This window comes from Monodelphis domestica, chromosome 7 (genome assembly GCF_027887165.1).
Source record: "Monodelphis domestica isolate mMonDom1 chromosome 7, mMonDom1.pri, whole genome shotgun sequence".
Lineage (NCBI taxonomy): Eukaryota > Metazoa > Chordata > Mammalia > Didelphimorphia > Didelphidae > Monodelphis > Monodelphis domestica.
In genome coordinates, this window is record NC_077233.1 from 97,902,165 (window position 1) to 97,914,921 (window position 12,757).

Genomic DNA, 12,757 nt, shown 5'->3' on the forward strand with positions numbered 1-12,757 from the left:
AATGCAACATCCTTGGGGAAGATGCTCTTAAGCATAACTTCTCAGAGAAGTGAAATTCATTCCTTTCAACCAATCAATGCTTTTAAACATATGAGATTAGAAATCTTTCTAAATGTATCTTTTTCTTTTATAAACCGAGGAGTCTGAACCATCTAACTGGGTCATTAGGTACATTCAGCAGCTTCCTGTGCTGTTAGGATGTAATGCCCTTGGGGCCTCTTTGGGCACAAAGGTCTGACTGCTTCTTCTTTACTGCATGGGCTCAGATAGCTAGACTTTTATAGTTTTCCTGACTCCCCCTTCTTATCAGGTAGGCAGCTGTCTGTTCTTGTTGTTATCACTTGAGAATATCTTGCACAAGTTTGCAATTTTCTAACCTGCTGCTTTTAACCTTCTGGAGGCTGAGAAACTGGATCATCAACCGGTCAAAATTGTACATTAGGGGATAGGTAGGTGCTCAGTAAGAGCCAGGCTTGGAGACAGGAGATCTTGGGTTCAAATTTGGCCTCAGACACTTCCCAGCTGTGTAACCCTGGGCAAGTCACTTAACCCCCATTGCCTAGTGCTTTTCTGCCTTGGAACCAATATACACTATTAATTCTAAGATGAAAGGTAAAGTGTTTGTTTTTTTTCTTATTGTACATTAAAGCAAAATCAATCAATATCTGTATTCTTAGGGAGCACCCCAGTGGTGGGCTGTAGTACCCAAATTTTGTTTCAGCTCTTTCAGCAACTTGGAAAGATCCTTCCAATACATTTGGTTTCATCAGTGCTAGAAGTCTGACCTCCAAATAACTGCTGAAATGAACTCCTTTACATTTTCCAGAATGCTTAGCACAGCACTAGACATAAAGCAGGCATTTTAAAAGGCTCACTGGTTACATAAACAGGAGTCTAAACATTAGAATGTACATCTGTTGTTCTTTAAATGGTAGGGCAAAAAATCTGGTTTATCAAGCCTATTTTATTTATCCTTTTGGATTAGAGGTTGCAGGAATATCATCTCCCAGAAAGATAGGCATATTATGTTTCTATAGAGTATCAGTGAACAAAAGCGACCTTCATGAATTCCTTGCAGAGCGGTTGGTACTTTCTAGGTTAGCTACATGTCCTCACTACTTGTTATAGCTATTCTCTTTTCTGATTTAGGTTAGGATTTGCAATAAAGTTGATAGGGCAGTAGGGGAGTCTCCCTTAGAACAAGGGCTCTTAATCTGAGGTCTGTCAATTTGTTTTAAAAAATATTTTTATATCTGTGTCTCAATGTAATTTATTTCCTTTGTGATCCTGTGTGTTTTTTGAGCATTTAAAAGATAATCCAGAAGGATAAGAACCCCTGCCCTAAAACCTGACTTTATTCCACAGGTTGGAAATGGACCCAAATTGACTTCAGACTCTACTTTTCATGTCATAGTACAGAGTTGTTCCATAGCAGTGAGGCAAGTGGCAACTATATTGTTTTCAAATAGAAAATCTCCCATAGAGAAACCGATTAGACCAGGGCAAATCCACCAGGCCTCTCCAGAGCTTACAATTGTTCCAGAGGTGTTAAAAGCTCTGACATCCGTGGAAAAAATGAGTAATGGCAAAGAGATTTCACTCATAGTTGATTTGGACAACTCCACACAGATAAAGATGGTAGCTAAGTGGCTCAACAGGGAAGCTAGGTGGCACAGAGTTTTGAGTGCCAGGCCTGGAGTCAGAAAGACCTGAATTCAAATCCAGCCTCAGCTGTGTGATACTGGCAAATCACTGAACCTGTATTCACCTTAATCCACTAGAGAAGGAAATAGCAAACTATTTCAGTGTCCTTGTCAAGAAAAACCCTTACAGGGTCACAGAGTAAGATACAACTGAATAACTAGATAACATACAGAAAAGAGAGGGAGATGTGATCTTTACTCGGGAAAGGGAAAGTCTGAGAGAATTTATTACTAACTCCTCTGAGGCATCCTGGGAGATAATCAAGGTCATCCAACATGAACTCTCTCTTTCAAAGCTCCTCCTCCTACCTCATTATTTATATCTTCACAGATTTTCTCTTTTATCCATTATCAGAGAAACGTATGTCCTGACTTATTCTGAGTCCAATCTTTCCATCTCTGCTATTAATCTTTCTCACTTCCTTTGGGAATTTGCTCCTTTATTTATATTCTCTGTCTGTCTGTCTCTCTCCTCTCTCTATCTCTCTCCTCTCTTTTTCTGTCTCTCTTTGTCTGTCTGTCTCTCCTTCATTTTCTTGACCCTGGTTTTTTCAAGATTCTACATCTATTACCATGTTAAAACTTTCTTTGAATTTCCTCATCATCACTAGATCCAAGAACCCTTCCTAGTATTTATCCTCCTTGACTTGTTTGTATCATTTGATTCTATTGAGAATAACTTTGAGATTCTCTTTTTCACTTGTGATTCTGATATTTCTTTTTTATTCTACCTTTAACACAACTGTTGTTTTCTCTTACTTCCTTATGCCTAAATATAGGCATTCATCAAGGCTTAGTCCTCAATCCTCTTCCTTCTCTATCCTGTCTCCTTTGGGGATCGCATCCTCTCTTCATTGTCATCTCTGTGGCTATATCTTCGAAATCTCCATCTTTAGACTTGATGTCTCTTCTGAACCATAGAATATCATCTGCAATTTTCTGTTAGACATCTATCCTTGAATTTCCCACTGGCAAAGCATATACATATCCCAAACCAACTTCATTATCTTCTCCAAACTAGCTCTTGCTCCTTCCTTCAATTATTTCTAGTTATTAGAGGTAGGGCCTGGACCTATGATTTCATCAGTAAAGGGAATTCCAAAGTATAAGGAAACTCCCTCAGTTAATATAGTTTACTCCTCTGCCATTACAGTCTTAAAGAGATGCTTAGAGGTCTAGGAGGTTAAGTGATTTGATAATAAGTCAAAAGTGGGACTTGAACCTGAGCCTTCTTGGCTCTGAGGCCCACTCTCTACTCCCTATGCTATACTGATCTCTAAAACATTATTATTGAAGTCACCAGGGCTTGAATTCCCAGGATTTCCCAGGATTGATTTTCCCTGTCCTTTGACATTGAATGTCACCATTAAAAAAAACAAAACAAAACAAAAAACCAACACCTCATATTCTGTCTTAGAATCAATAGTGTATTGGTTCAAAGGCAAAAGAGTGTAAGGGTTAGACAATGGGGGTTAAGTGACTCGTGCAGGGTCACAAAGCTAGGAAGTCTCTCTCAATCCACTAAGTCACCCAAGCTGCCCTGAACATCACCATTTTTAATAATGTCTCTTGAATTCTCTTCTTTGCTTGTCTCATTGCTATCACTCTAATTCTTCAAGCTCCCATTACATTTGCTTGGGCTACTATAATAATCTCTAACTGGTCTCTCCATTCCCATTCTCTTCCCCTGTAAATCTTGAAATTTCTCAGACTTGTGAATGTTAAAAATTTCCACATTGAGGAATCCTCCATTGGAACAAATTCCCTACTGGAAACATTCTCCATTTTGATGTGAGAACTCACCAGGATCAGAAATGGGAGGACCTCTACTCCACCCGTACTTAAGACTGCTTTAGGGGAGAAAATTCCTTGCTAAACAATGAAAGTACTTGGACCCATGCTTATAATAAGGCAAGGAGTTCTTTGAGCCATGCCTATTTTTAGAATTGATACAATGGGATGCTAGGTACCTATAAAGGTCGGGCAGGTTTTCTCTTGATGGGATTAGTCGACTCAGCTGTGTTTTCTCTGGTTTAGACTTACTGAGGGGATTAGTCTACACAGCAGTGTTTTCTCTGGTTCAGACCTACTGAGGGGATTAGTCGACTTAGCTGGAATTCAGATGGGCTGTCTTTTAGAAAACATCTATGGTGATTGGTAGATGGAAGAACTTAGGGGAGGTGACATAGGAAAAAACCCTCTATATAAGAAAAGGAATCTCTTGAGCAGGGAGATCTTTGGATCCTTGGAGATAGATTCCTTGGAGATAGATCCTCTTGGAGGAGGCCCTTTGAAGATCTCTTGAGAAGAAGTCCCTTGGGAGGCCTACTCTGGCTGGAACTCCCTCTGGGGAGACTCTGTTCCCCAGACATCCTTGCTTAAGACAAATCTTGTGGTGAGTGATAAAAAAAACTGACTGATTCTCTCTTAAGACTCAGGTCTAGGCCATGTTGGCTTAAGGCCCTTCATACTTATACCTTTTCTCTCTTTCTCTCTTTCTTTGATTACTCATTGTATTGTTAATTAAATTCTCTATAAAACCCAGTTGACTTGGGCATATTCATGATTGAGAATATATTCCCTGGCGACCACCTTATATTTGATTTAAAAACCAAGACACTGTAGTGAAACATATTTTCTGTGGTCAAATTTACTCACCCACTCTTATATCTACTATAATTTATATCTTCCACCATTTTAACTCAACTACAGTTTATGGCTCCCACTCTTTTAAAAGTCACAGTTTATGGTAGACAACTATTTTAAATCTTACACTTCATCTCTCTTCATCTATGCTGCTGTGAGATCAGACTTCCTGAAGGACAACCATGATCATGTCATTCTCCTATTTAAACCCTCCAATGACTTTGCATTGTCTAATGAATAAAGATTTAAGGACTGCAGGTCTAGGCTCTCCATAATATACCCTTTTAAATTAATCTCCAGTTCTCTTCTATGTACTTTATGCACCAGTCAGATTGGATGTCTTATTATTCTCTAAACAGTCACTGTTTTCCCATCTCAATGCTACTGCTTATAGGTAGTTCTATCACCTGGATTGTCTTCTTCCTACACATCTTTAACTCTGAAATCCTAACCTATCTTCTTCAGTTTTCCCTGACCCTTTCAACCAGAAATGTCTTTTCCCCTGAATTCTCCCAGCTCAATGGTACCTCTTTACTTTGTTTTGTGTGTGTGTGTGTGTGTGTGTGTGTGTGTGTATGTGTGTGTGTGTGTGTTTGTCTTAGGTCTTCTATGGAATAAATTCTTAAGAGATGAAGGTTTTATATTCAAATCCCCTATAGTACTGAAGCATAGTCACTTATACACAGTGATTTTTCAATAAATATTTGGCAAAATAAATGACTAAGCTATAGTAGGGCCTAGTGACCTTATCCTTGAAAAGCAGTGATTTTGGAAAAGGGATTTATTGATATAATCCACAAAGAATATTTCTTCTCTTTTCTTTCTTTCATCCATTGAGGCAAAGGGCAATTCACATTCTTAGGGAAGACCTTTTTTCTAGAAAATCTATACCAAAATATTAACTGCCCCCTCTACTTATCTACTTACTGTTTCTTCCAACTGATTAGCATCACCATAGATATTTGCCACAATGACCATGTTGCAATTTCCTCCTGCAAAGGAAGAAGCCAGAGAAGCCATGAACCACAAGGATTTCATGCCAAGACAATTACGTTAGTGTTATAGTCATTCATTATTGTTGCCATTTAGATATATTTGAGTCTTTGTGATCCCATGGACTATGGCTGTTAATGTGATTTTCTTGGAAAAGACACTGGAGTGGCTTGTCATTTCATTTTCCAATGGAGTCAGTGGATCCTTTTGTCAGGCAATCAAAAGTTAAGTGACTTACCCAAGGTCATATAGCTAGGAAGTATCTGAGGCTAGATTTGAACTTGGGTCTTCCTGATTCAAGGCTCTCTGGTCTAATTGCTATGCCATACCTGCCTCTGCTATAGTAATCAGAAGATAAAAATAGCACCTAGACATGATTTTACTCTTTCAATGCAAGATGGAGCCTTCTATGCAATTGATAGATTTAGAGGGTTTCCTGGATTAAAGAGTATCTTTCCCAGGGTACTGAAGCCAGGTGGTGTCTTGTCTTTTCAGTTCTGAGGCCAAATATATCTACTATGCCACAATGCCTCTAATAATTAGTGAGAGAAGGGGGAAAGTGTCCAGATTGCAGGAGAGACACCCATCAAAGAAAAAAAATGAGGTGAACCCAGAGGTGGAGATAATCACACAGTGGGAAATGAGAGGTAGAGGAGAAGAGAGCTGGGAGAGAGGGAAGAAAAAGAGAAGAAATGGGAGAAGAGAGAGATGATAGGAGAAAATTTAACACAAAAATGGAGAGTACCAAAGAAGAGAAAAGAAAAGAAAGAAAATATGTCATGCTTTTTACTCATTCCATTATGTTTGATTGTCACTAGGAAAGGTATGTATGAATGAGAGAGAAAAGGAGACAGTGGTCTTGATAGGATTCAAATGCCTTGTATCATCTGAATGACAATTCAAACCAAAATCAATGGTGAATGTCTACTGTTTGCACATTCCATAAGACCTGAAGGACAATGGTGCCCAGACTCCCTTCTGGCTTATAAGCCATAAAGTTTATCTTTTGCAACTTCATAGCAACTTAAACAAATTCTAATTTCTTTACCTAATGAATCCTTCAGAGCATGAGTAAGCTTGCACTGCCGGAAGGGGATGTGTTCTCTCTTCCGGTCCCCCAGAGCAATAATAGCCTGCTCCAGGAAGGACAGGGATTTGTTGATATATGTGGCTTCCTTCAGGATTTGTCCTTCTGACTACAATAAAAAAAAATAGGTTGAATGGTTCAGACATTTCACTTCAGATGGAGAGAGGTTCATTTGTCAAAACCAGCTCTCTTCATTCACTATTACTATCAGTGCTATTATTATTTTCCCAGTCACTCAGGTTCAGAACCTCAGAACTGTTACCCGTATTCAGTCAGGCACCAATTCTGTTCATTCTTCTTTCACAATAAGAACATTTATTTGATACCTCCTGTATGCTGAGACTAGTACTGGAGATAATTTTACGTTAGATAAGACATAATTCCCTACCCTCATGGTGTGTTCCCAACAGAGGAAATAAACTAAAAGCACAGAAAACTTCAATACACAATATTAGCTGATATAGATTCTTTCAAAGACAAGTGCCATCTGAGATCCCTCTTCAATAGGGATTAGGGAAGGCTTTATGGAAGAGGAAGCATTTGGTTAGCTTCCAAATAATGCATAGGGATTCAACAAGCACAGGGAATAGAACAAGTGAAAGGATAGAAGTGGAGTGGAAGTAATGGAAGGTAGCAGTATAAGACAAGGCTGGCAGAGTAGGGCAGTGCCAGATTATATTGGGCTTTGAATGCCAGGTAAAGAAATTTTAATTATTGTGCAATGAGTCAGTGAAGATTTTTGAGCAAAGAAGTGACATGATTAGACCAATGCCTATGAAGGTTTTTTTTCTGATAGTAATATGAAAAATGGACTCAACTGCAGAGAGGAGCAGATAAGGAAAGAATTGTGACAGAGCTATTGGTCTGGGAAAGTAGAAATGAAGGCCTGTATGAGGGTAGTGGTAGTGGGAATAGGAGGGAGGTGATGGATATAATTTGTTGTAGTGTCCAACTCTTTGTGACCTCGTTTGGGATTTTCTTGGCAAAGATTTGGCTTGAATTTGGCAAGAATGGTTTGCTATTTCTTTCTCAAGCTCATTTTACAGATGAGAAAATTGAGGCAAACCGGGCTAAGTGACTTGTCCAAGTCACACAACTAGTAAGTATCTGAAGTCAGATATCTCATATATACTTTTATGTCTCTGCATCTAGCATACTTGGGTACATAGTGGCTACCCATTAAATTCTTGCTGAAAGAATTAAATTAAAGCCTAAGTTTACCTCACTATATATAAGGTTTTTTTAAAGGGCTGAAATGCAAACTTTTAGAATGTCTTATTTCAACCTTAACCTTCTGAAATAGAAACTTAAGATTCTTTAGTTCCTTTTCCTGGGACTTAGGGAATTACTACTCCAAACAAAAGAATTTTTCATGAAGAGTTTTTATTCACAACTTTACAGATGATCCTAAAAGTCTAAGAAAATTCATTTAGAGGTGGTAATGTTATTTATTTAATCATAGAATCTGAGAGACAGAAGGCATGTCCAATATTTTGTAACCAAATTCCCACCGTAAGCATAAAGGGACACTAAAGCATCCTTGATAAATGGTCCTTTCCATCTTTAAACATATTACAGGCATGGGGAACTCTCTACCTCTTGAGACAGTTTATTCCATTTTCAACCAATAAACAAAAATCAATGTTACTTGTTATGAAATCTTTTATTTTGATGAAATCTGCCTTTCTCTATCTTCTACCCATTTGTTCTAGTTCTGCCTACTGGGACCAAGAAGCCTAACCCTTCTTCCCCATAACATCCTTAAATCTTTTCTTCTCTATGCTAGACATTCTTAATTCCTTCTACTGCTCTTCGTATGGCATAATATCAAAATATCCTCATGGTTAAGATTGTTCTCATGAGGCCTGTTGACTCTTTTAATAGGTCTGAACCCAGTATCTAAAATTTTGAGAAAAATTTAAGCAAAGGACTAGATATGATCAACTCCTAAGTGGAGAAATTAGGCCTGGAAATAATTGAACATTCTGCCTGTGTCCAATTATAATCATTTGCCTTGGTCCTCTTCTTTCCAATTTGTAAATCAGGAACCCCAGATTATGGGTTGTCATTATAACACTTGCAATCACAGGCCTCTCATTATTCAATCAGCTGCTGTCATTTACAAGATAAATTTTTTAAAGTATTATAAATATAACACACCATAAACAAAATAATAATGCAAATATAAAAAATAAAGGGGAAAATAAAATGCAAACCCTGTATCCTTTAACAAGGCAGATCCAAAAGAATCAGCAAAAAGCATCCTTTTGTTTGTCTCCTTTGAGGCCAGATGTAAGCACTGCCAATGCAGACCTATATTTTTTTCCTTTCTTTTCCCCCACTTAATTCTGGCCAGTGTATATTCCACTTGAACTCTGCTTATTTTACTCTTAATCACCTCATATTGTTATTTCTGTATTTCCTTTTATGTTTTATATTATTGTGTTTTTATGACACTATATCATTCCTTTAAGTTAATAAAACAATTTATTCAGCCATTTCCCAATTGTTGGACATTTAGGTTGTTCCCTCTTAAAAACAAAAGAGGAATATTTTTATACACGTGGCAGTTTTTTTTCTTTTAGACGATGCTTTTAGAAGAGTTCTGGCAATGGATTTTCTGTGTCAAAAGGTATGACTAATTTGTGATCATAAGATGAAATGTAAAAGGGTTAATGTGAAATACTATATTTGTATTAAAAATCAATGGCATAAATATGAGATGATGGAGGTTTGGCTAGACAACAGTTTGTGTGAAAAATATCTAGGGCTTCAAATGTATTACAACCTGAATATGAGCCAATGGCAGGAAAAAAAAAACAATCAAAAACAAACCTACAATAAAAAAACCCCAACCCTAATAGAATATTAAGCCAAATCAATAGAGGCACAGTGCCCAGAATAAGTACTCTAGTTTATTATTTCCTAATCAGACCACATCTGTAGTATTATATTTTGTTATGGTGGCAGCATTTTGAAATGATATTGACAAATTGGAGCAGAAGAGAATGAGACCATGCCATATGTGGAGCAGTCAAAGGAACTAGGGACGTCTCACTTAGAGAAAACTAGTGAGGGAAAAGTGGGTAAGAGACATGACAGTAGACCTCAAGGGTTTTAAAGGGTTGATAAATGGAAGGATTAGACTTGTTTTGCTTCTCCTGGAGGGTAGAATGAGGAAGAGTAGTCAGAAGTTTTAGAATTAGATTTTTGCTTTATATGAGAAAAAAGTACTAAATCTATTCAATAAATTCAAGAACTAGTGGGTTTCCCATTAATGGAGATCCTCAGGTACAGTCTTGTAAAGGGAGTGTTATAGTGTTCCTGTTCTGTGTCTGGTTGGACTAGATAATTTTGAGGATGCCTTTTGGATATGCTACTTTTTTGTCTTCACTATTTGTAATTGAGGGCCTAGGTCCAGGCTGAAAGCGATAAGTTCTTTATCCAAAAATCTATTCAAATATAAATACATAAAAGCTTAAAAAGACTTCACCTTAACATTAGTTTCACATCCTCATATCAGATTTATATTTTAATGAAAATTTGATTTAATCTACCTAGACTCCTGATTTCTTTCTTGCTCGTGGTCAGTGAAATTTGCCCAAACCTCCAAACTGTAATCAATTATATAGTATCTTCAACCTGCCCTTGATCTCTGCTAGAAACAACCTCATTGACTCCATTTGGTGACTTGGAGATCAGACAATTATTGGGCTGCATGTCTTTGAAGATACTAGTCTCCATGCTTGGAAAGTTCTTCCCCCTACCATAGTTCAATATGTTGAACTCTTTGAACTTCTTTTGAGGCCCAGTGCAGGTGCCATTCTTTCCCTGCCAGTGTAGAAGAGTTAGAAGTGGGTGCAACGAATTTAGCAGCCCACTGCCCACAGGTACACAAGTGGCATAGAAGAATGCCATCAAGGGCAAAGAAGTTATGTCATAAAAGCCAACATTTCCCTGACGTCCACCACTCCTCTCCAGAGCCTATTTTGGCTTACTTTTTGCTAACTTTCCTAGCTTTAGACTATTAACATTTGTTTTTCTGCCTCCTACCTTGCCTATTAGTTTTGGCATTTTTAGGGAAATCTGGTCCACCTCAGTGTCTTTTGCCTTATTGTCAGATCATACTTTGGACCATGCCATTTTTTCCCCCCATGAAGGCTCTTTTTCAGGTCTTAGCGGTTGTCTTTAATCATTTTTATGGCAATCTGACTTTTCTCCTGAGTGGCGAGGGTATAACACGCCTTCTCCTGAACTTACAGGCTATACTGTACAATTCAGCATCTGATCATCTACTGTCTGGTGCTGTTTGCCACTTATCTCACCTCTCGGAGGGTCTTGTCTCATTAGCGATTATCTCTTTCTTTGGTAGCTACTTATACCCTTAGATAGAGTTAGGGCCTCAGAACCACATTGTTAGGTGTTAGTGAACAAGGACAATTTTGATTTTTTTTTAAACTCTTACCTTTCATCTTGGAGTCAATACTGTGTATTGGCTCCAAGGCAGAAGAGTGGTAAGGGCTAGGCAGTGGGGGTTAAGTGACTTGCCCAGGGTCACACAGCTGGGAAGTGTCTGAGGCCAGATTTTAACCTAGGACCCCTTGTCTCTAGGCCTGGCTCTCAATCCACTGAGCTACCCAGCTGCCCCCCCCCCCCAATTTTGATTCTTTTATCAGCCACCATCACTGAAAAATTGACCCTTCCTAGACCCTCTGAATATTTCTTGGTCCTCTGTAGGATCCCATCAGGGATCCAGGCTCTCTCAGCTATGCAAAAGAGAAAACACAGAAGTGTTTTCTACATCTATATCTACATCAAGCACCTAAGGAAATGTTTGACATGAAATATACACTCCAACATAGGGATAAAGCCATTGACCATTGCAAGAGGAGACCTTTTCAGAAGAGGTTTGATCTAATGCCCAGTACTAGCCCAGTTATGGCAAATCAAGAAAACTTATTTAAGAATAATTGGTGTGGAGGAGACTTTCTGTGAGCAGTTTTGTCACCATGCTAGTATAGTCATTTTTCACATGGAAAGAGTAAGTTCCTTGCAGGTGAAGAGGGTGGGAGCTTGGTCTGTAATTGATTCTGGAACATGTGATGCTCTGAGATGCCCAGTGACAACAGCTGCAAATTTCCATTAGTCAAACCATAAGCTCTGTGAGGGCAGACAGGGCCCTAGTCTACTGCTGTGGATGTCCCACAGTACATAATATGGTGAAAAACATTTTGTTGATACTCAATACTTTTTTTTTTACCTTTACCCTCCATCTTGGAGTCAATACTGTATATTGGTTCCAAGGCAGAAGAGCGGTAAGGGCTAGGCAATGGGGGTTAAGTGACTTGCCCAGGGTCACACAGCTGGGAAGTGTCTGAGGCCAGATTTCAACCTAGGACCTCCCATCTCTGGGCCTGGTTCTCAATCCACTGAACCACTTAGCTGCCCCCCTCAATAAATCTTTATTAATGGAATCTTCACAACTTCAGATAGCTCTCCAAGACTGGGATAGATGGCATACCAAGAGCCCTGCTGCTCTCTTCTTTGATTCCCTTTTTGACGTCAGGAAGTCCTATCATTCAAGAGCCTTCTCAAAGGTCAATCTCTGTATTAAGCCAAGCCCTTTACTAAGTTTTTCCTTATCTCCCCAGATAGAACTGATTTCCTCTCTAAACCTTCATAGTACTTCATGTGGATCCTCTTGTGCTTGTATCATATTTTGTATTAATAATTTATGAATATGCCATTTTTATTACTGCATTTATTATAAACTCTCTGAGGAAGACCATGCTTTATTTATCTTTTAATCTCTTCCAGCATTTCATATTATCCCCACACATAGCAGGTACTAAATAAATGTTTGCTAAATGAATTAATATATTTTAAAATTTATTTGTTTAATTAATTTATAATATTTTTCCATGGTTACATGATTCATGCTCTTTCCCTCCCTGCCTCCCTCCCCCTTCCCAGAACTGATGATCAATTTCACTGGGTTTTACATATACTAATATTTTCTCCTAGCTACTTACCCCAGTCTTTCCCAGTCTCTCAGAACCCGCCAAATCCACCAAATTAATTTTTGATGTTATGTATTTCTCATCAGATAAGCTTCTTGAATGGGCCTGGGAATAATCAAATAGAGTTTAGACATCTAAGAACACTGCAGTAGACTGATTAATTGTGGGAAATGGTCAATTATCTCCATCCTCTGAGAGGTGAAGTGCTATTGCATACCTCAATATATATTGTAAAAATGCAGTGAGATCTGGATGAGTTTTTGTTCATTGTATGAGAGGCTATTATCCTGTTAGTCTCTCCCTGAAAA

The 12,757-nt window shown here is 38.3% G+C and overlaps 1 protein-coding gene across 6 annotated transcripts in view; it reads right to left on the reverse strand.

The window, feature by feature from the left end:
* KIF9 (kinesin family member 9) overlaps positions 1–12,757 on the reverse strand; it is an 81,486-nt gene that overhangs the window by 29,206 nt on the left and 39,523 nt on the right. For all 6 annotated transcript variants that reach the window (XR_008913495.1, XM_056805194.1, XM_056805195.1 and 3 more), the window contains 4 exons: positions 12,667–12,750; positions 12,462–12,554; positions 6,391–6,538; positions 5,277–5,341 (listed from right to left, as the gene is read on the reverse strand). Coding sequence is in view for 5 of the 6 variants with exons in the window: in XM_056805194.1 (XP_056661172.1) it covers positions 5,277–5,341; positions 6,391–6,538; positions 12,462–12,554; positions 12,667–12,750 (390 nt within the window). In the remaining variant the exon portion in view is untranslated. The remainder of the gene's footprint in view (positions 1–5,276; positions 5,342–6,390; positions 6,539–12,461; positions 12,555–12,666; positions 12,751–12,757) is intronic.